We start from the raw sequence: 21,066 nt of genomic DNA, 5'->3' as shown, positions 1-21,066 counted from the left end.
CCACTAGGCAGCTCTACCTCCCCTATGACTAATGTAGTGATGTGTAGATCTCTGGTAAAATTTTCAAAAGTGGCAAAGTCCCATTTTCAAAAGTCACTTAGGCACTTTTGAAAACGTTACCCCTAGATCAGTCACTGTTTGTGACTAACATGGAAAAGATCTGTATTAAAGTGCCCTTTAAATACAGTGGCCCTTAACCTGGTGACATCAGTGAGCATTCAGAGTATATGTTGAGGAGGAAATCCACTTCCTAGAAACTAATTAGTCCAACGTTCTGCAATGTCAGTAGGGCTCTATAGTGATTTGCATAAGGGATGTTTCTTTGCAAAAGCGTATCTGATGTAGAGCCGTGGGAGGAACCAGCAGTGCAGCAGGGAGTTAACTGCTTGTGGAAACAACTTGTCTCAGTCTAGAGATATGAGGATCAGTGACAGCATACCTAACAGTGAAGTATAAGAGGGAGCAGTTCTTCATTATATATATTTATTTCCTCAGTGGTTGTCAGTGGTGGTATTCCATGAATACAAGTAACTGGCATCTTGGTTCAGTTTCAGAGTCAAACTTAGGCCCCCACCCTGCAAAGACTTGCACATGTGCATAACTCTGAGCATGTGTAGTCCCAGACTACAGCTGGCCAAAGGGTGCTAGGTGTCCAAGTCCCATGGGATACAAGCACCTAATTCCTGTAGGCTCCTTTTTAAAATCCCAGCCTACTAGTGCTTTTAAAAATACATAGAATGCAAAATAATCTGGTTCCCCCCCACCCACACCCCTATTTTTGCTGGACTAACTTTTGGAGGACCCAGGGAATTGGAGTGGGTGCCCTTACGTGAATTAGTGGGGTGTTTTGAAGCTGTAGCGTACAGCATGTTTTCCTCCCAACTGTTTTTAGGTCAATGGCATTAAATAATTCTCTAAAACTCTAAGTTCAAAAATCTGAATAAAAAAATCAGTTTTGCTTTCATATAAATCAGGGCTCACAAACTTGGTCTCTGTAACATTATAATCCTGCTAGTTCCGCCAATGTCAGTCTTCCAGGAAAAAAATAGGATAGATAAGACCTGAATTTCTGGTAACGATTGTTACAAATGGCTGTTTTCAAGACGTTGAAGTTCTCTTCTGGTAAAGAGTAGTTCCTTGTTGCTTCAGCTGGGTGACAAAGCTGTTAGTCACACCACACTTGTCTCATGTCAGAAACTGCTGCTCCTTTATAATGTCCTCTTAGTAAGGGGCTTCTTTAATTTTACAAGTGAAGATTAATCTTCGGCGTTTGACTGGTTCTTGTGTTTTCAAAGCATAGAGAAAATAACCGAGCATCCACAAGGATAGACCACAGCTCCCAGTATATGCTAATGCATATACCAGCACTGCTATGTGCTGGAAGAGATGTCTGGATAACAACAAAACTGGAAAGCATACAAAAATGTATCTGGCTAATGACTTGTGGTAATTGCAGTAGGGTGGAGGGGAAATTTGGGCCCAAAATTCTTCTTCCTTTCAACAAATAAGCAAATAGCTACTACTAGGTCCTGCATTTCTACTGAGGTTATATTACTCTATGACCAGTGAAAATCTGTTCCCTCCCTACCTTTCTTGATAAAGGACACTATGGGAAAAGAACATTGCAGATAAATGAATATTGGAGACCAGAGATTTCTGGTTGTGCAAGATGGGGACATACAAGCCCAGTTGTGAACAGGAGTCAGTTCTGCCCTAGTTGACACTCGCTGTCAAAGGCAGGTTGTGGTTCCAGACAAGCATTCCTGCAGCTGGCTCTCTGTAACACTATGTAACGCTGGTTAGAGGTGTGCAATGTTTTATGCTTTAGGAGAAGCTCTGTGCATTGAGTGTTTACAGGATCGGGCCCTCCAAATGTGATTAAATATGATTCTGATGCGAATACCAGCATGCTGATGGTGTTTTTAGGAGAGGGATATGGCTGCTGCTTTCATTTACTCTGCACATCTTGCCACAAACTTGTATGCTTTCTGACTGTTCTTTCCCTTCCATGGACAGGGTAGCGAAATCCAGGACGGTGCCTATTTGGACGGTGAAAGTGTGTACAGTGAGTCCGAGCTGTTTCCTGATGAAGACACGATGACCCTGGCCCAGCAAGAGGTCCACCATGAGTCCGACATGGACAGTGCCATCGAGAGTGCACAGAGCTCTGAGGCATCCGACGTGTGCGGCAGTGAAGAGAAGGACAGCGTGCTCAGTGGACTCTTTCTGCCTGTAGACAAGTGAGTGGTGAGGTGCCTGTCAAGACGTGAGTCTTGTGCAGGGGAGGGGAGGTTAAACCAGCTGATCCCTCTTGTTTTAGGCCTGTCTGGGCTGAGGTTCTCCGACATGTGGAATTAGGTGTCCAGATCCCTCTATTTAAAATGAATGGGATTTGGTCATCCATCTCCCCTAGTGGCCTTGGAAATCTCAGCCCTTGTGTCTTCTGGCTTGTTCGCCAGGCTCCAGTAGGTTGAACGTGTGTCTATGGCACCTCGGCTGGGACAAAGTCCCGCTTTATAGTGACAGCGCTGGTTGAGTTCTGATGAAGTTTGAGCACTGTGCTAATTGCCAAAAATGGGTGGGTTTTCTTTGTTCGCCTTCCGATCTCCTGGAGCCCATTTGTGTTAGGACTCCAGTGTGAATCCACAGCAGAGTGTGCAGGTGCTTCTTCAGCCTTACTCTTCTGTCACGCTCAAAGGATGTGAGGGCTGGGCTGAAAAGGTTTTGCAGATGTAGTTGAGGAGCTTTGCGTTGCCATCCTGTGCGTTGGATTCCCCCTGACATCAGGAGGCACCGTTCAGTTTGTTGGCCGCTAGGGCTTTGCAGGCCTGGGCCTGTGATGTTAAAAAGTCACATCAGGCACCCAGAAAAGAAGGATCAGATGATTAGTGCCTGCCTGTGAAAAGTTTGGAGTAAGTGACTTGCCCAGCATCGTGTAGAACCTCTGTGGCAGAGGCAGGGATAAAATCCAATTATCCAGGGCAGTATTCAACTGCCTTAATCATGACCCTCCTTTCTCTTCCTGTAATCCATGCCTCATTCACGGCATATCTGCCAATCATAAACTGTGGGAGGGATGGGTTGGGAAGGTCCCAACCACTGAAGCGTTTCTGGAGTTGTGGGTCTAGATAACAGAAGAGGAGCAAGGTGTAGGCCTCCAGTCAGTTCTGGTTATGGGGAGCAGTAGGCCTGGAGAAGAAGGATGACCTCATGGTTAGGGTGCTAGTTTGGAGCACCTCAGTTCAATTCCCTGCTCCACCACAGACTTCCTGAGTGACCTTTGGCAAGTCGCTTAGTCTCCCTGTGCCTCAGTTCCCCCTATTATGTGGATAATAGCCCTGCCCTACCTTGAAGTGGGGATCTGAGCGTAAATACTGAGGTGCTCAGAAGCTACAGTAATGGGGGGCCAGATGAGTATCTAGGACCGTAACTGCAGCTACTGGGTCTATACAAATTTTGGTCCCCAGAACCCTTCCATGCACAATCTTTACTGCAACCTTTAAGAACAGAAGGTGTTAAAATGCTTTGCTGACTAGTTACTAATCTGTCCCCTCTTCAGGGAGTAATAATCTGATAAATCTCCTCTAGCAGAATTTAAGCCTGCCTATGTGTATGGTCCCAAATGTCCTCTTGTTCTGTGCAAGACTTGAGTTGCCCTAAATTCTGGCTTTGTAAATTATTGACCTTTAGAAATATGAATTACAAGTGCATCTCAGCAAAGGAGGGAAAAACGAGAGCCTACATCTGAAATACTGGCAGGGGGCAGCATGTGAAAATGACATTTGTGCCATCCAGCCACCATTCACTTTAAAATGTTGCTTTGTTTAAACTTTAGATTCCAGAAGAGACCAAGTACAGATGAAAGGGCCCTGCTTGTGAGCTCTCATGCAGAGGAGTCTAGCTTCTTGTAAAAACAGCAGTAATGCAGAAACGGCCATATTGTCGAGGAGACTTGAGTCAGGCTCCCATTTCATTCTGGCTCTGCCACTTGTCATGAGACCTTCAGCAAATTATTTAACTCTGTTCTCTACCCCAATTTTTTAAAGTGCTTCCTGAGCCCTTAGGTCAGCTTTGTGTGTGGTGACACCCTCTGCTCCAGAGGAGGAAGCTCATGAAAGGCAAGGGAGCGTGAGGCATTGAAATGTTGTTACAATCTAAAGTTAAAGAATCTTGTTTCACCGATTGCCATATCCCTTGCCCTTTAAGGTCAGTTGTCCTGTCAACCTCACAAAACACAAACACACACACTGTTATATGGGTTTATTGCTGTAATTAGGGGTAGTTTTTTTTAGTAAATGCAAGTGGATCATGAAAGCTTTTGACTTTTGAATAAGAAGTTGCCAGCCCAAACCAGCTGAGAAAATTGCCTTGGGCAAAAGGCAGTCTTCTGAGGGTTGGCCTCCTACCCGTTCTGATGTCTTGTTTCAGGTCAAGTCCTCACAACCCCTCTGACCTCTCCACCTATTCCACCGCCTCTCTGATCAGTAACGAGGAACAATTTGAAGACTATGGGGAAGGAGATGATGTGGATTTTACTCCCAGCAGTCCATGCCCTGATGATGAGACCAGAACCAACGCCTACTCTGACCTTGGCTCATCTGTGTCTTCCAGGTTGGTACTTATTTATTTTGACAGCGTATTCTTCTGAGCATGTGTACAGGGGCCGTACCAGAACTTCTTGGATTGTCTAGTTACTTGAAAACTAAAATTTCAATTTCTGCCCACAACACTACTAGCAAATGTCTTTCTTGTAAAAGCCACAGCGACGACTACATTGTTTCCAGTGCCTGTAATGTCAGGTCACACTGCAATAAACCCCCTAGCTTTGCTCCTAGATTGATTCTCTTTATATATTGCAATACTTGGATTTCGCAACTATTAGAAATTGACTGACTTAAAGCTGGAAATCAGATTAGACCTTGAACAACATTAGTGCTTGTGCAATGTTTGGGGATGACTAGTATGAATGTCTCCCTCCTTTTTAGCATTCTAACACTGTGTATTAAATATTCCCTTACAAAAAGACATGTCTTGTAAGGATGGATGAGCTTGTATTGGAAAAAAATAAATACGAAGATTGAACCTGAATGTCTTAAATCTCTTCAGGAAGTACTCGCTCTTTAATACTTAGAGAGGGAGAGAGAGACGCTGAACTACAATCAGCTGATCCTGTCTTTTCCCATTACCCTGGGCTCAGAATAACCGAGAATCAGACTCTCAGTGGTTCTGATAGCATAGACCAGTGGTTTTCAACCTCCTAGAGTATGTGAGCTCACCGGGGGTATGCAAGAAAAATCCTGTCATAGCAGACAACACATTGTATTTAGTCAGACTTGTCAATCTAATCATGGGTATGTTATGACCCTATCTCAGACAGGGGTATGCGGTAGACTGCGTTCTTTGGAAAGGGGTACGCAGCCTGAAAAGTTTGAAAACCCCTGGTGTAGACATAGCAGAAACCATTTGCTCTTTTAAAATCCCTCCTCCAAGTGGGATTTGGTATTGTGGTAATTAGCAGCATATAGTTGATCCGAATGGGCTCTGGAACCCCATCTCTGTTCCTGTAGCTGGCCTTGACAGAGCAGGGGTGGTGGGAGTGGCAATGCATTCCCCAGCACGCTTACTGCAACGTGACTACTTATGAAATACCACTAAGAGGGAAATGAATTTGAATTAGTAACAATAGCCAGTAACAGGTCTCCTTTCCCGCAAACAGTGCTGGGCAAACGCCGAGGAAAATGAGGCACGTTTATAACAGCGAGTTACTGGACGTCTACTGCTCCCAGTGCTGCAAAAAAATAAACCTGCTTAATGACTTGGAAGCGAGGCTGAAAAACTTGAAAGCAAACAGGTGAGTTGCCAGCACTCCGTTCTCAGCAGTCCCTTTTGAAATGGGGCTAGCCAGCAGTCAAAGCAACAGCTACTAAATAAGAAGGGGAAACTGCGGTAATATGCCCCATCTTTTTTCCTGTTAACTTGTATCCAATACATCACATCTAGCTAGTATCAAATGTAACAGGCAGTTGTTCTTGTTGAAGAATAGCATAGGATATTCAAACCTTGCCTGATTTTAACAAGAACTTCTCCCTACCATCAAGAAACTATTTCTCAGTTGGAGCACTAATGTCCTCTTCTTTTTAAATACTTAAACAATGAGATCTTGAATTGCAGAGTGTGGGTGGTATTTGCCTGTGGAACAACCTCCCCAAGGAAGTGGGAAGCCCTACTGCTCAGCACCCATGGATAAAATACTGTTACTTGTCTGAGATTGTTCCCGGTAGCACGTTTCTATCACGGAGGGAGATAAGTTGATCTAATGAGTCTCTGGGGTGGATCCTCAGCTAGTGTAAATTGTCATAGCTCCACTGCTGTGGTCATGGATGTCAATGGGACAGACAGTTCACACCAGCTGAGAATCTGCCCCAGGATCTCTAGATTCTGTGGTTTGATTCAAGTGGCTTGAGGATTTTATTAACCTAAAACCAGATTTGGGAAAAAAATGCAACTTTAAAACCAGGATGATGGTGACTTCCTCAAGAATTCTAGCTTTTTCCTTTATATCTCTGTCCCCAGTATTGCCACCCACATGTAGATAGACAGTTGCAAAGCATTTTCCTTAGACTCTGAAGGAGTCTAAATATTTCTACAAATCCCTTGCTTATTGTGGCAATTCATCTGTGAACCTTTAGCTCCCCCTAGAAGCGGAATACAAAGCTTGCCGCTTCTCACATTCCCGGGAACTAGAACTTAATGCACTTCATCTAGTCTTGATAAGAAAACAATGACCAAGTATATGTTATGTAACAGTTACAGCTGCTGTCACAGCAGTACGTAAAATGTGATGGTTGTATCTTTGACCATTTTGGTATGAAATTTGACATTGCAACTGACAGTCCTGAATTCAGAGTAGTGTTCTGCTTCAACAAAAGATGTGCAATCAGTCTCGGTCACAGAGCCGTGCATTTCTATGTATCGTGGGGTAGGGGTGGCTAGTGGATTTGCTCGTGTGTATGAGTTGCAGCAGATACCGTTCTACAGTTTCATTTTGACTCAAGCTGGCAAAAATCTGTTTAAATATGATAGTGCTGTTTGTACTGAATATAGTATTCCCAAATTCATTTTATTCATGATCACGGTAGCTTATGGCTCTACACCCAACTTCATGTTGCATAAGAATGGCCATACTGGGTCAGACTAAAGGTCCATCTAGCCCAGTGTCCTGTCTTCTGACAAAGGCCAATGCCAGGTGCCCCCGAGGGAATGAACAGAACAGGTAATCCTCTAGTGATCCATCCCCTGTTGCCCATTCCCAACTTCTGGCAAACAGAGGCTAGGGACACCATCCCTGCCCATCCTGGCTAATAGCCATTGATGGAACTATCCTCCATGAATTTATCTAGTTCTTTTTTGAACGCTGTTATAGTCTTGGCCTTCACAACATCCTCTGGCAAGGAGTTCCATTAATTATTAGTGTAGTTTATGATTAAGTTTTATGACCATGTTTTGGTGGAGCAAATTAAAAGCTAAAATAAGACAGCTGTATATGCTGTACGGAACTCAATTGGCAACTAAACTGAGATTTTACTGAATTGCACAATAACCAAATAAACTGCTTGCTTACTACATTATTCCTTCTGTCTCCATGTAGCCCCAACCGAAAAATCTCAAGCACAGCTTTTGGAAGGTAAGACACTTGAGCTCATTCTGAGTACTTTGAAATCATTTGTGACCAGAATTCATGCTGATGTCATGGATTCATACTAAGAATGAAGTACTCAAAAGAAACCAAATAGGGTGTGCAGAAGAGAAGCTTTAGGTGGGGAGGAAGTGTCAGGGGGGAGGTGGTTTGACATGGTTGCGGCTGGAAGCAGCCGCATCAGAAGAAATGCAGCTTGAGGTTAGGATTCCTCCTTCTCTCTTCCCTCCTCAGTCAAGTAGCACATTTAATTCTGAGTTAGCTTATAAAACAGAAGTTGGTTAGGCAAACCCCTATTTACCGGCTTTGCTGACTTATTTCTCTGCTGATTTATTCCACGCTCACTACAATTTAATGTAGTTCTTTGTCCACAACTAATTCTGTATGGTCTCAATTGAGAGAGACTCTCAGCACCTCCTGGCATGAAGTCCCTGGTGAAGGAATTAATTACCCACCAATGTGGAGGAGAGACTGTATAGGTGTGGCATTGCACATGAATGGGAAGCTAAGCTAATTGAATTCCAAGTTAGCGTCATGTTGCTGAAAGTGTTGTAATAAAATCTCTTCTGTCTGGAGGCCAACACAGCCACTTGGGTGCTGGATTTAGGAAGAATATAATTTCTCTGATTATAGAGCTGCCGCCTTCAATATTCCATAAGTGAGCGAACTCATCAGAGCCATTCTAGTCAGCAACAGGCTCTTGGAGTGGACAAGCTGGCCCAGTAGGTGAATCAGCCAGTTGTTTCCTTGTTAGGAGTTTGAAAAGATGCCATCCTGTTTGCATCTTATGCCCCATCAGGAATTACTATTTTATTGCCTTCCTGACCTAGTTTTGTTGCCAGAGGGCAAAGGGAATTGCCCAGCTGTTTAAAAATGGTGGTCACTCCAGATTCAGGTCCAAGTTAAGACTAAGTACACGGACTTGGGTGGAGGAGGAATGCAATACTCATACTGGATCTGGTCCAGGAAATCTTAATACTACCCCTCTTTGGGAAGCAGTGACTTTTTGTACGTACCGGACAGTGGCATATCCTCTCTCTCAAAGTTAAAGCATCGTAATGTGGTGAGGAAAATCTGCAAACATGCAGCTTGTACGTAACTTCCAAACAGGTAGTTTCAAACCAGTCTTAAGTATTCTTAATTCTTGCATATTGCAGCATCACACAGTGGAATCTTCTATGTTTTTTCTGTAAATAAAGAGAACTTTTGTGCCACTTGTTCTGCAAAACTGATAGGTATAGCTACACAGAAGCCTATCAACATCACTTAGGTCCCACCTTCCCCCAGATTTGGCATCTAGCATGTAAGTGAACATGATATTACATGCAACTTTAACTCCACATCTGGCGTGGACAAGGACAAATAGTGGTTAACTATAAACAACTAACCTCTTTTTAACCCTGCCTAATTTGACAAGCAAGACATTTGCATCGTGGAATAAACGTATTGGTTAAAGTAGGACGACAAAGTCAAGTGTAAACAGAGCCATACGTAGTTAAGTTATGTTGAAGCTATTGCACAGATGTTAGCTGGGGACATTCAAGGTGCAAAGCCAGTCCATAAAGTAGACTTTTTTTTCCCCCTATGATGTAAAATAATCCTTTTGCTCTTCCAGACAACTCTTCCACAACAGTAATTTCAGCAGCAGCAATGGCAGCATGGAGGACTTGTTCCGAGACAGCATAGACTCGTGCGATAATGATATCACTGAAAAGGTGAGGAGCCTTCACATCATGATTGACAGATTCAGCACAGCTCTTGTTGGTGCAGCCAGAGACCTGTCTGTCTACCAGAAAGAGTCACCCGAGGTGGCTAGTAGATATGGGCAAGATCAGTCAGGATCTCTAACGAAAAGTGAGGAGTAATGGAATATCCCAAAGTTCATGTTCACTTCCTCTCCCAAAAGAAATAGAAGAACCTAACCAAAAAGAGAATGAAAGTACAAGCTAAGAATTCTTTATTGAAATATGACCTCTAACGTGATTAATATGTAAGCCTTTCACGGAGTAAGAAAATGAAAAAGCAACAATGGGTCTGATTCTTATCTCCACTAAATGCCTGGTCAAAACATAGCTTTTGTATCAGTATTTCAGTTGCACATGAGGTTATTTATATATAATATACATTTTTTAAACTAAAATGGTTATCCCAGTAAAACTCTTGCATGGGTACAGTTATAGCAATATAAAGGGGTTTTATGCCAGCACAGTTTATTCTCTTTTCCCCCCAGGGCTAGCTATGCCAGTATAACGGCGTCTACCCTAAGCGGTTGTACTGCTTTAACTACACTGGTATAGTGATAGTGGGACAACTTCTGTGTAAAAAAGAAAGCCCTTACCTGCGCTCTGATAGTGTAAAAGGGCCTTTAAAATTGATATGCCAATAAAGCCAGTATGGATGACAAGTACGTCCATTTATGGCCCCTCTGGGCTGCCAGAGCAGCATAAAGAAGCCTTAATGTGAATGAGATTGGGCCCAATGTGTCTGTCAATTCCATTATCGAGGTAGCTGCTCATTTTGCTGCAGCTTAGCTCAGTTTCCCAAACTGAGGCCCACTGGGCCTCAAAGTCCAAAATTTATATAAGCAAACCCAAGCTTTCAGTGCCCCATTTTGGAGCCCAACTTCTGAGGCGCCTTACAGGGGCTTGATTTTCAGGGAGGTGAGCACTCCCAAATCCAAACTCAGGCTCAAGGCATCTCAAGTTGGGCACCTAAAATTAGGGGACACACTTGGCCAATGTGACCTGCCCAAGCTGCAGCAGCAAGTCCATGGCAGAGCTGTGTATAGAGCCCAGGTTTTGCCTTCCAGTCTGGGGCCCTGTCCCACTGCATCACTTTCCCTCCAACAGGCTGACCCTACAGGGGCCCTTCAAGGGAGTCCTGCGAGAGTCACTTTGGTAGAAGCCAAGTCTGCCTACCGCCTTGGAGGATTCACCCTCATAAGCACTAAATCTCATTGCACTACCTTGTTGCAAGAGGCTGAGTGTTATTCATGCAAATGAAGTAATGACAATCTGTCTATTAAAGTGATGCTATGCAGCTTAATTTCTCTATGTATCTAATTCCAGTAAATATGCACTTCTAAGCGTCAATTCATTGTGCATTTGCATTGATCAGTTTTTGGGGACGTGACCTTAAGGGAAGATCAGAACTAGATGCACTCCTGCTCTCTTGGAAACCTAGACCCTTGTATTAAATTTTGCCTTTGGCACTCAAGTGCAGCTTTGCCCCCTGTTGTGGTTTAGATGTAAGAGGCTGGGTGGGTGTGAAAGAGACTCAAATCCTCTTCTCTTTCTAGGTCACTTATTTAGAAAAAAAGGTGACCGAACTGGAAAATGATAACATGACAAACGGAGACCTGAAGAGCAAACTGAAACAGGAAAACACACAGCTAGTTCACAGGTAATAAAACATGCAGCCTGCTTCCTCTGTGCTGTGTCACTGCAATTCCTTCAGGAGCAGAGCTATAATGAGACTAGAAGGAAAGTGGAAATCCAGTATTGGGTCCCAGCTGCTTAAATAGAACAAAGTGTGAACTTTCAGGTGAATTTTGTGCATGTCACTGTCATACACAGAGCAAGTGTCCTCAAAGCTTTTCATCTGGGAAGCCCAAAAAATGGAACTCCACAGCCTTGCTGCATGTGCAGTGAATTGTGTCCTTTAACCAAGAGTAGCAGTTATGGTCCTGCCAAGCAGAGTATCTGACTTGCTTGCAGCTGGCTGTCTAGGGAGAGTCATCTCACATCATGTTATGAAGGGGATGCCCCCATGTCTTTTAATGTATACATACTCGTGGCAGAAAACTGGCCTTCGTTCACAGAGAGAACCCAGCATGTTAATACAGAGAATGGCCATAATGGAGAAATAGATATTCCTTAACTTTGGCTGCTGGGAAGTGTGCATAAAAGGATCTAAGTGGTAAATCAGTATAGAATAAAAGTGTGTGTGTGTGTATTTGATCTTGCATGTGATGTGTGGGCAAGTGTTTGAAATTGTTACCAAAATGACTGACCTTCCTAGAGTTCATGAACTAGAAGAACTGTTGAAAGACCAAGAGACGTCAGCTGAACAAACGCTGGAAGAAGAAATAAAACGGCATAGAGAAGCATACAGCAAGTATGAAAAAGAAAAGGGCACTGAAATTGAACTGCTAAATACAAGGTAAAAACATACTAGCTGGGATGATGTGGTGTTTAGATCCACTTAGAAGCAGAAGATCTAATGGCTGTTTTCCTCATGTGTTTTTTGTAATCCACTTTTTCCATTAGTGTGTGAACCTAGATTGTATGTTGCCTTGTGTGCAGATGGTTACGGGTTAGATACTTAAAATAATTGAAGAGGAGTCACTTAGTTGTGTAACGTCCAAAGACATGCTAAGTTTTTTGAGTGTAGGAAGGATCCCTGCCCTGGAGAACTTACTGTAAGACCCAAATTCTCCCACCTGATCCCTGTTCACAGAGCCGCCTTGGTAGAGGTCTGCCCATGCAGAACAACTTGATAGACACACTACATACCCAAAAAGGACAGGAGAATGGGATACACTTGGCTTTTCCCCTGAATTGAGATTTGTTGACTCCCTACTCAAGTTGCATTGTGGCAGTGTATCTTATGGCATAAGAACAAATGTGTTATGTAAATGTACTTCACTAATGGCTTTCTGGGCACCTACCATCACTCAAATCAAACAGGAAAATAATTACCCTCACACTGCTGACAAGAACCCAACTGCAATCAGCTGCCAGATGTTCTCCCACATGTACAGACATTCAGCCAAGGGCCTTGCACTGGGCACTGAAGGATGCCAAGCTGTAGCTCTGGCATATTGTGAGGCAGCAAAGCCTGTAAGAGAGCCTCCTGTGAGCATGCCCAAGAAATCCTATAAAGCACAATCAACCATAAAACTAGAACTTGGGCCAAGGACTCTATTCTTGTTGCCTCTACACAGACACAGGCGTCTATTTTATCTTCAACCAGGACAGGAAGGATGTGAGATTGAGTCTCTGCTGTCTTAGCCCTTGGAAAGCTGTTTATATCTATGCAGAATGGGTGTAAAAAGCTACTAGAATGCTGGTAAATTACTGCCCAAGGTTCAGGGTGGCAAGTCGGGCCTTGTGTGTTCTGTCTTTGTGCCAGAGATGCACAGTAGAAGCTTAGAAGACAGTAAAAGTTCAGTTGCCTCTTATTACTGGCTTTGTATACGGACATGTCACTGCTTTCTCAGCAACCACTGAATGTAGAAGTCTACATGAGCAACTTAAATAAGTAGGTATTTGGCTTTCTAAAATTAGTGCTTCAAGGAAGGAACTGGGGCCAACTCTATCAGACACTTCTCTGTGGACTGGTTCCTTTCTCTTAGGCTCTATTCAGGGTCTTGTGCCAGGCCCGTCCCCCTCACATCCAAATGTCCATATGGATCTTTGGCCACTTAAACCAAATCAGTGATACTGCTGAAAACCACTGGGAGAAGTTTGTCTTTAAACACCTAGGCTCAATAAAGAGACCAGATGAATGGGGTTTTCTGGGGAGCATGTTTCTCTCAATCCCCCACACTTTCCCTGCCGATCGTGTTTACTGTAAATCTCGCTGTCTTTATATAGGGTTCAACAGCTTGAAGAAGAAAATGGTGAACTCAAAACCACTGTTACGCGACTGAAATCACAAACAGAGAAACTAGATGAGGTAATTAAACTTCTGAGTGCTGAACATATCTGTGTAATAAGTGATTGCTAGTCAGCTGTGTAGGCAAAAATTGGTCACTAAACGATAGGGTTTTTTAACTGACAATCCCCAAAATAAGAGAAAAATAATGTAAATGGAATTGGGAGACCCTCAGTCACATTTCACACCTAAAGGAATATTTCTGAGGCAAACTTCAAAAGTGACTGGCTCTTATAGTCCTATCCAAGACCCATTGAAATGAATGGGTGTCTTTCCGTTGACTTCGTTAGGCGTTAGATCAGAGGCATAGTGAGTTTTCCTTTCAGCATGGTAAAATGAATTGCGTTCTCCTAAATTAGTCTGAAAACTGAAGGGTTTTGCAAGGAAAATGATGGCGGGGATAAGGAGGAGAGTTCTTCAAATGGCAAGTTTGTGTCGTGTGTTTAAGCTTTTATGCTTTTGAGAAATTATCTCCCTAAACTATACAGAAATATCCCACTTCTCTGGCTCTCGGAAGAGTTCTGGAATATTCACTGACAGATAAAGTACCTGTTTTTGTTATCCTGGGAGGCTGCTTGCTTATATAGTGGCCCCGATCCTGTTAAGTGCTAGTACACTCAGAACTTCCACTGATTGAATACAGCTCTGCATACAGATAGCTGGAAGGATCGACCTCCAGGAGATTAAGCTTCTAGTTGCAACATGGCCCTAGAGTAGCTGCACCCATGCTGATGAATGGTGTTGGCCAATGAGCATGGTGTAAAACAATGATCTGGAAACATGATGGGCCGGGGGAGTCCAACTTGGCTATCAAGCTCCTGGTTTGTTTCAGGAGAGGCAACGCATGTCAGATAGGTTAGAAGACACCAGTCTGCGGCTGAAGGACGAGATGGACCTGTACAAAAGGATGATGGACAAACTGCGACAGAACAGACTAGAGTTTAACAAGGAGAGGGAAGCTACTCAGGAGGTGGGTATGAACAGAGGTACAGAGCCCACTCCAGCAGCCCTTCCTTGCAAGAGTGAGTAAATCAATAGGTGCATCGTCACATGCAAGGGCTGCCACAGGAGGATCCAGGGATAATGTCGATGTGGCATTTCCCCTTGTGGCACTTATTGTTTAACCCTTACTTGTATTGCAGGAGGGCCTAGAGGCATTGAACAGGCTGGCAGCCCCATTGTGCTAGGCGCTGTACAAACGTACTGATAGTCCCTGCCACAACTGTAGACTTTGGCGCTGCTCTCCCATGATCTCCATGCCTCTGAAAAGGTGCAGCTGTGAAGGTGCCTTTCAAGGTTCCTTAGATACCCTTGCACTTCATAAACTGGCTGTGTGATCAGCACTTCCTAAGATGGGCTGCTGAGGGGCTGGCTGTGTTGCAGAAGCGCCCAGCTGCCCCGGTCTGGATCAGAGCCACACTGCACCAGTTATCCTCCAAACACCTAGGCAGTCCCTGTCCTGAAGAGCTGATCAGTTCGTATGCAGGTGGTCATTTGCTGCTTATTAAAATGGACCATCCTGTCTTCATCTCCTTGCAGCTCATTGAGGACTTGCGAAAGGAACTGGAGCACCTGCAGCTGTACAAGCTAGATTGCGAGCGCCCTGGCCGGGGGAGAAGCTCCTCGTCTAGCGTGAGTGAATTCAACGCAAGAACGAGGGAAGTGGAAATGGAGCATGAAATTAAACGGCTAAAGCAGGTGAGCAGGATGGGGGCTCCAAGCCTCTCATGTTCATGGGGGTGATGATTGGATAATTGTGCAGAGATGCTGGAAAAATATCTCTAATTGTAACTTTTATCAACAAACTCCCAAGAGAAACTTTCATTGCCCTGATATGGAGTCTCTCTATAGTGTTTGCATTTAAGACTTCCCAAGCTCTGTTTGCTTTTTGAAAGGATTGTAAATGCAGCCTGCATAGTGCAAGAGCCATGCTCAAGCATTTGTGGGTCTCCTACACAAGGACTCACATGGGTTGACCATGCGATCCAAACTGGAGGCTTTCAGATCCATAGGCCATGTCACTTTTGATAAGGAAGTAACTCTGTTATCTGGCATCAGTAGTAGGCTGCTATCCTTTATATCAGTGGTCCCCAAACTTTTCATGGTCCTGCCCCGGGACCAGGAGTGGGGCTGCTGCTGCTGGGGAGGGGGGCCGCAGCTGCAGGCAGGTCTGGGGCTGGAAGCGAGAACAGAGTCATAGCCAGGGGCTGACGCTGATGCCAGGAGTGGAAGCCGCAGCTGGACCACAGTCGGGGGCCAGGAATGGAGCCAGAGCTGGGGCCAGGAATGGAGCCATGCCTGAGAGCTGGGGGCGGAGTGGGGCTGGGTGGTTCTCCCCCTTCCTGCTCTTGGGGGCTGGCCCAGGCCCTGCCATGCCCCCCCCTTGGGGGGGGGTATGCCCCACAGTTTGGGGACCCCTACGCTATATGAACTAGACCCTAAAAGCAATCCATACATCAGTAAACGTGGTACATGTTCACACAGGAAGTCTTGTCACCTTGGCCACAAATAATAAAGGCATATTTGAGTTGGGGCACTTTTGTCGGTCTGTATTTTTCTCCCCAATATGACTAAGCTCCTAGGGGTCATCCCAATAACTCTGACTGGAGTCTGTGTTGCTTGAAGACTATCTCCAAAATTGGAATGCTTACAGTAATCATATTTGAAGACAAAGATGAAGATAGGGCTGATTGTTCAGCCACTTAGTACAGAAAATGGAAAACTAAGTGAAGATACACATGGGTTTGTTAGTTTTTGTTCTTTTAAGTGTATCACGCTTGGCACAGAAGCTGATCCACAGCTGGGATCAGTAGGAAAGGTCTTCTGTGAAGGCCCTGTAACATTCCACAATTAGGTGGAATTATTGTGTGGAATTTAGGTCTTTCTCTGAAACCCTACAGTGTTTGACCATTTTTAGAGGTACCATTGTAAAGGGCAGATCTTAAAAAAGTGGATAGTGACATGGAAAACAAAAGTGGTGTTCGCTTTCATGTTACCTGAGCAGTGTATTTCTTACATTTTATGAAAACTCCATTCCATTCTCTTTCCTATTTTAATAGGAGAATCAGAAACTTCGTGACCAGAATGATGACCTTAATGGACAGATCCTAAGTCTTAGTCTTTATGAAGCTAAAAATCTCTTTGCAACACAGACAAAAGCCCAATCACTGGCTGCTGAAATCGACTCTGCATCAAGAGATGAGGTAATGCAACTGAGAGCAAAACAATGCTAATAACTGAATATAAAAGTTCTAACAAGCAGGAACAGATTAACTGTCAAGGTGAAGGTTGTTACACAGACAAATCAGCAACATAATTCCTGTTCTGCTAGGAATGTAGCTAAATCTAGTGATCTTTTCAGATGCTTATTTTAGCATTATCCAACTAGTTTCATTATCAAAATAATAGAGAAATTCCATCTTAATATGGGTTTGTTTCAAAGGATGGCAGCTTTCAATCTAAAGGCGATCTATTTAAGGCACTGACTGCTGTTATAGACACTGTTTTGCTGTATAGCAGGTGCCTTATGGTATCTCATTTCTTCAAGTGTGGTCCCAGATTTTCTGATCAGATTTATTCCAGTGTCAAACTGGAGTAACTTCAGAGGATTTACTCTTGTATAACCAAGAGAGAATTTTGCTCATGCTTCAAACTGAGTTTACACATTTGGCTCCTCATTTTCAGTTGGCACAGCCTGGGGAAAACCTGGCACACCTCCTAGTTGCTAAGAAGTTGTAAACGATACTGCATACTTTAACTAACCAGTCCACATTTGTCCCTGTTGATAAACCCATTCACCTCAATGGAGTTAATGCTAATACCATGAGTTTGTGACTGTTGATAGCTGACCTTTCAAAAAGCAACTGGCTAAGGATTTGGCCTACGTGAACCTTTGTGACTCCATTGACTTTAATGGAGCTATATTTATTGAAGACCTCACCCTATTTTGGAGCCTAACCAAACAGAACTAAAAAGTTTGTGTACAAACCCATAATGTAGACACTTAATGAAGTAGCACTTAGCAAGATATTCTAGAGGAGCTCTTACACTTGGGCAGGGGACCAGGTGAGATGATTCGAGAGGTTCTTCCAAGCCACAAGGGCTATGGACTTTGAAGACAACCAAAGGTCAGTATTAGTATGTAAGTATTAGATAATTTCCCTTTTTGCTTTTGTAAAGTGAGTTGTGGTATGGAACTTGTACCCAACTAAGCACTTGAATAGACCTGTTGACTTCAGGGGACCACTCCTGGGTTTAAAGTTAGGCGTGTGCTTAAGTACCTTGCTGGATCAGGGCCTTGTGGAGACTGGTTGTGTGGTGTCGCTTTGTGGAATTTTTCTCAGGGCTAGTCTACACTAGAAGCCCTACAGCAGTGCTGCTGCAGTGGGTCTGGTGAAGATGCTCTATGCTAACAGGAGAGAGCTCTCCCATCGGCAGAATAAATCCACCTCTCTGAGAGGTGGTAGCTGTGTCGGTGGGAGAAGCTCGCCCGCCGACCTAGTACTGTCCCCCCTGGCACTTACGTCGGTGTAATTTTGGCCTGAGATTTTAAAGGCCACCTAACAGAACTGGATGCCCCCAAACCATTAATTTTAATGAGAACGGGGCATCCAGATCTCTTAAACAGCTTTGAAAATCTCACCCGAAACATGCTGTGTATATAAAGCAACTTGTCTTGAAATGAACTAAAGATGCTCTCAGATCCTAAGAGCCTTGGTGAAAGTACAATATGTACATTTCCCCTGCACGTTAATATAGCACCAAAGGTGCATTATTTATGATTAAAATAGATCTTTTTATTTGGACAGGAAACTGTAGCCTCAAAACATTATGTGTTTTAATTCTCACGCTGTTCCTCAATACTCTGTATTTACAGCACCCTTTTTTCTACAGATGTAGGAGTGCTTTAAAAAGGTTTCAATAATATATGCTCTCAGATGAGGAAACAGACACCCACTCGTTCATGAGCAGGCAGTATGGGCTAGTGGATAGAATACCAGGCTCTGAGTCGGGAGCCTTGGATTCTATTTACAGCTTTGCCCCTGACTCAAGTGACTTGCTCAGTGGTACTTAGGGGTATGTCTATACATACAGCACTGCACCTATGGCACTGCAGTGCGTCCGGTGAAGACGCTCTGTGCCGACAGAGAGCTCTCCTGTTGGTATAATAAAACCACCTCCGAGAGCGGCAGAAGCTGCGTCAGCAGGAGAAGCTCTCCCACCGGCATAGCGCCGTCTAGCGCTCATGTCGGCAGAACTTATGTCGCTCAGGGGGATGAATATACCACCCCCTGAGCAACATAATTTACACAGACTTAAGTGCCTGTGTTAGCCAACTGCATAATGGGGATACTTATCTACCTTTTTGTGTCTTCACTTTGCGATCTCTTGGGGTGAGGGAAGAGCAGAGTATCATTAGAGGCAATGAGTAATTTTTTTAATACAAAGGGAACCCGAGGCCAAGCCTCATACCTACAGCATTGTGTAAATTAAAATTAGATGAGTGACATTTTGCAATAGATACTTAACTTGGGAATCTTTGTTTCAGCTCATGGAAGCTCTTAAAGAACAGGAGGAAATAAACTTCAGATTGCGACAGTATATGGACAAGATTATTTTGGCCATCCTAGACCACAACCCATCTATCCTGGAAATAAAAAATTGAAGGACAAAAAGCAATTGCCTGATATTTCTGCACATGCCACTGGATCTAAACATCACTCTGATACTGTAAATGATTCTATATATATCTTATGTGTGAATGTGGGGGTGTGGGTATGTTTATATGATGTCTGGTACACTTCTCTGTGAGTCATCAAATCGGCTTGATTCATTTTTTTCATGCACTTTCAATATCTGTGACAAGATCACTACTATATATTAATGTTATAACAATATAACTGGATCACGCTGTTTTAGCTACTGGACATAATGACTCTACCTCTAGTGGTAAGGGTGAAATTCAGTGGACACATATGGATGTCTCCCCTCCCTTTGAGAACAAGAATTACTCTTTCATTCTTTCAAATGAATGAGGGTACTCCCAAAAATTCAACATACCCAGGTTTGATTCCTGTCTGGTGCTGACGACATCACACACTCTATTGAATTTAGCTTTGCCAGAGCTTTACTACTGAAACCACAGAGGTAAAAATAAACCTTTGGCCAAACCTGTGCATTTTTAAAAATGAATATCTGGGGGGGATGAGGCTCAGACTGCAGAATTGTTAATATCCATGTAAAAACACCATCCGCTTGTTTGCCACTGTCAGCAAAAAGTGCTTTTAATATGAAGGCCACATATCCAAGTTCAGGATGATTGCCAGTCTGTCTGGGGTGTGTGTGTGTGTTGAGCCTGGGTCCCTATCGCACTGAAGCATTGCAATGTACACCCTTATTTACAGGGGTTTATCACTGGGCCATTTACAATTAATTCTGGGATCCAACTCCTCTGCATTTGAAGGCTTCAACCAGGGAACACATTCTTTCTTTTAACTGTTACTGACTGCATGCAAATCCACTTCATTATTTTAAAGAAAAACTTTAACTTAAACAAATAGCTCAATTCCCTTTCCCACAACCAAAGCACACTGTTGCACTCCTATGAGAGAGAGAGAGAGAGAGCTGGGGTGGGGGCATGGAAGAGAGAGAATGGTGGGGTCCTCCTACAGTTTTTGTAGTTGGTTAATCCCTGATGTAAACTAATTTTAACCTTTGAGCGGTTAAAAGTAAAAATCACACTTACTGCACATTACCTTGGTGTCTTATGTTCCACCCCCAACCCCACTGTTTCACAAGAGCTTGCTTTCACCAAATTACCCATCCCAAATACTACATCTCCTGTCTGAATACACACATGCACACATTCATATGCTCTGAATTGGGAAAGTACATAAGCATGTGCTTAACTTTAAGCATATACTGTACTTAGGTCCCATTGGAGTTAAGGATATGCTTAAAGTTAAGCACTTGCATAAGTACTGTCCTGTCTAGGGATGGGTTTAAACACCATTTATGTGCTTCCTGAATTGGGTCCATTTCTTGTAGAATTAAGACCTTTTAGCTAAAAGTAAAATCAGCTAGAAGTTAAATGCTGTGAAATTTTATTCCAAGCACTAAACATTTTGTTTAAAAAAAAAAAAAAATTTTTTTTTACACTTTAAAGTTTAAAAAAAACACAAACACGGTTGGAGAGGAAAAAAATCCATCCTTTCATACCAATTGGCACAAGCAGGGACACACTCTGGTTGATTTCTCTGTAAACAAATGTCTGGCTTTGCCTACGTGCATAGAGATGTGTTCTTGTTTGTTTTAACACGCTCCTTGGAAATGGACGGTTGCAGTAGATATGACTGATTTTCTGTATATACTTGTTGGCAGTTTGTCTCACACCTACCATTGTCTTTGTGTATTTTTGTTTGTGTATCGAATGCATTTTTTTCCATAATCTGAATACCTAGAGCATGTATTCTGTTACTGATGTAAATATATATATATTTTTTTTTCTGCAGCTGCTGTAATCTTGCCTTCAGTGATATCTTATTGGAGTAACGGGCAGGTGTGGGGAAGCACTGAAAATTGTCTTTCCTGAAGGCAAGACAATAAAACCAATTCAGTTATTTATTTGAATCTGTCAGTTAAGCTCTAGGTAGGGCCACAGGACTGGAGGAGAGCTAATGATGAAAATGTAATTGTCCTTTCAGGCCTGGGTG

General features: G+C 43.4%; 1 protein-coding gene across 4 annotated transcripts in view; it reads left to right on the top strand.

Annotated features, from left to right (window-relative positions):
• Positions 1–19,029, top strand: part of RAB11FIP4 (RAB11 family interacting protein 4) — a 195,043-nt gene extending 176,014 nt beyond the window's left edge. For all 4 annotated transcript variants that reach the window (XM_073310342.2, XM_073310345.2, XM_073310343.2 and 1 more), the window contains 12 exons: positions 2,017–2,240; positions 4,429–4,611; positions 5,717–5,851; positions 7,649–7,684; positions 9,312–9,411; positions 10,995–11,098; positions 11,717–11,857; positions 13,294–13,375; positions 14,187–14,324; positions 14,894–15,052; positions 16,414–16,557; positions 18,903–19,029. In XM_073310342.2, the coding sequence (XP_073166443.1) occupies positions 2,017–2,240; positions 4,429–4,611; positions 5,717–5,851; positions 7,649–7,684; positions 9,312–9,411; positions 10,995–11,098; positions 11,717–11,857; positions 13,294–13,375; positions 14,187–14,324; positions 14,894–15,052; positions 16,414–16,557; positions 18,903–19,019 (1,563 nt within the window). In that variant the 3' untranslated portion in view covers positions 19,020–19,029. The remainder of the gene's footprint in view (positions 1–2,016; positions 2,241–4,428; positions 4,612–5,716; positions 5,852–7,648; positions 7,685–9,311; positions 9,412–10,994; positions 11,099–11,716; positions 11,858–13,293; positions 13,376–14,186; positions 14,325–14,893; positions 15,053–16,413; positions 16,558–18,902) is intronic.
• Positions 19,030–21,066: the final 2,037 nt, after the last annotated feature.

The sequence above is a fragment of the Lepidochelys kempii genome, chromosome 14, assembly GCF_965140285.1.
Source record: "Lepidochelys kempii isolate rLepKem1 chromosome 14, rLepKem1.hap1, whole genome shotgun sequence".
NCBI classification, from domain to species: Eukaryota; Metazoa; Chordata; order Testudines; family Cheloniidae; genus Lepidochelys; species Lepidochelys kempii.
The sequence above is the reverse complement of the archived record's forward strand: the minus strand, read 5'-3'. Positions and strand labels throughout refer to the sequence as shown.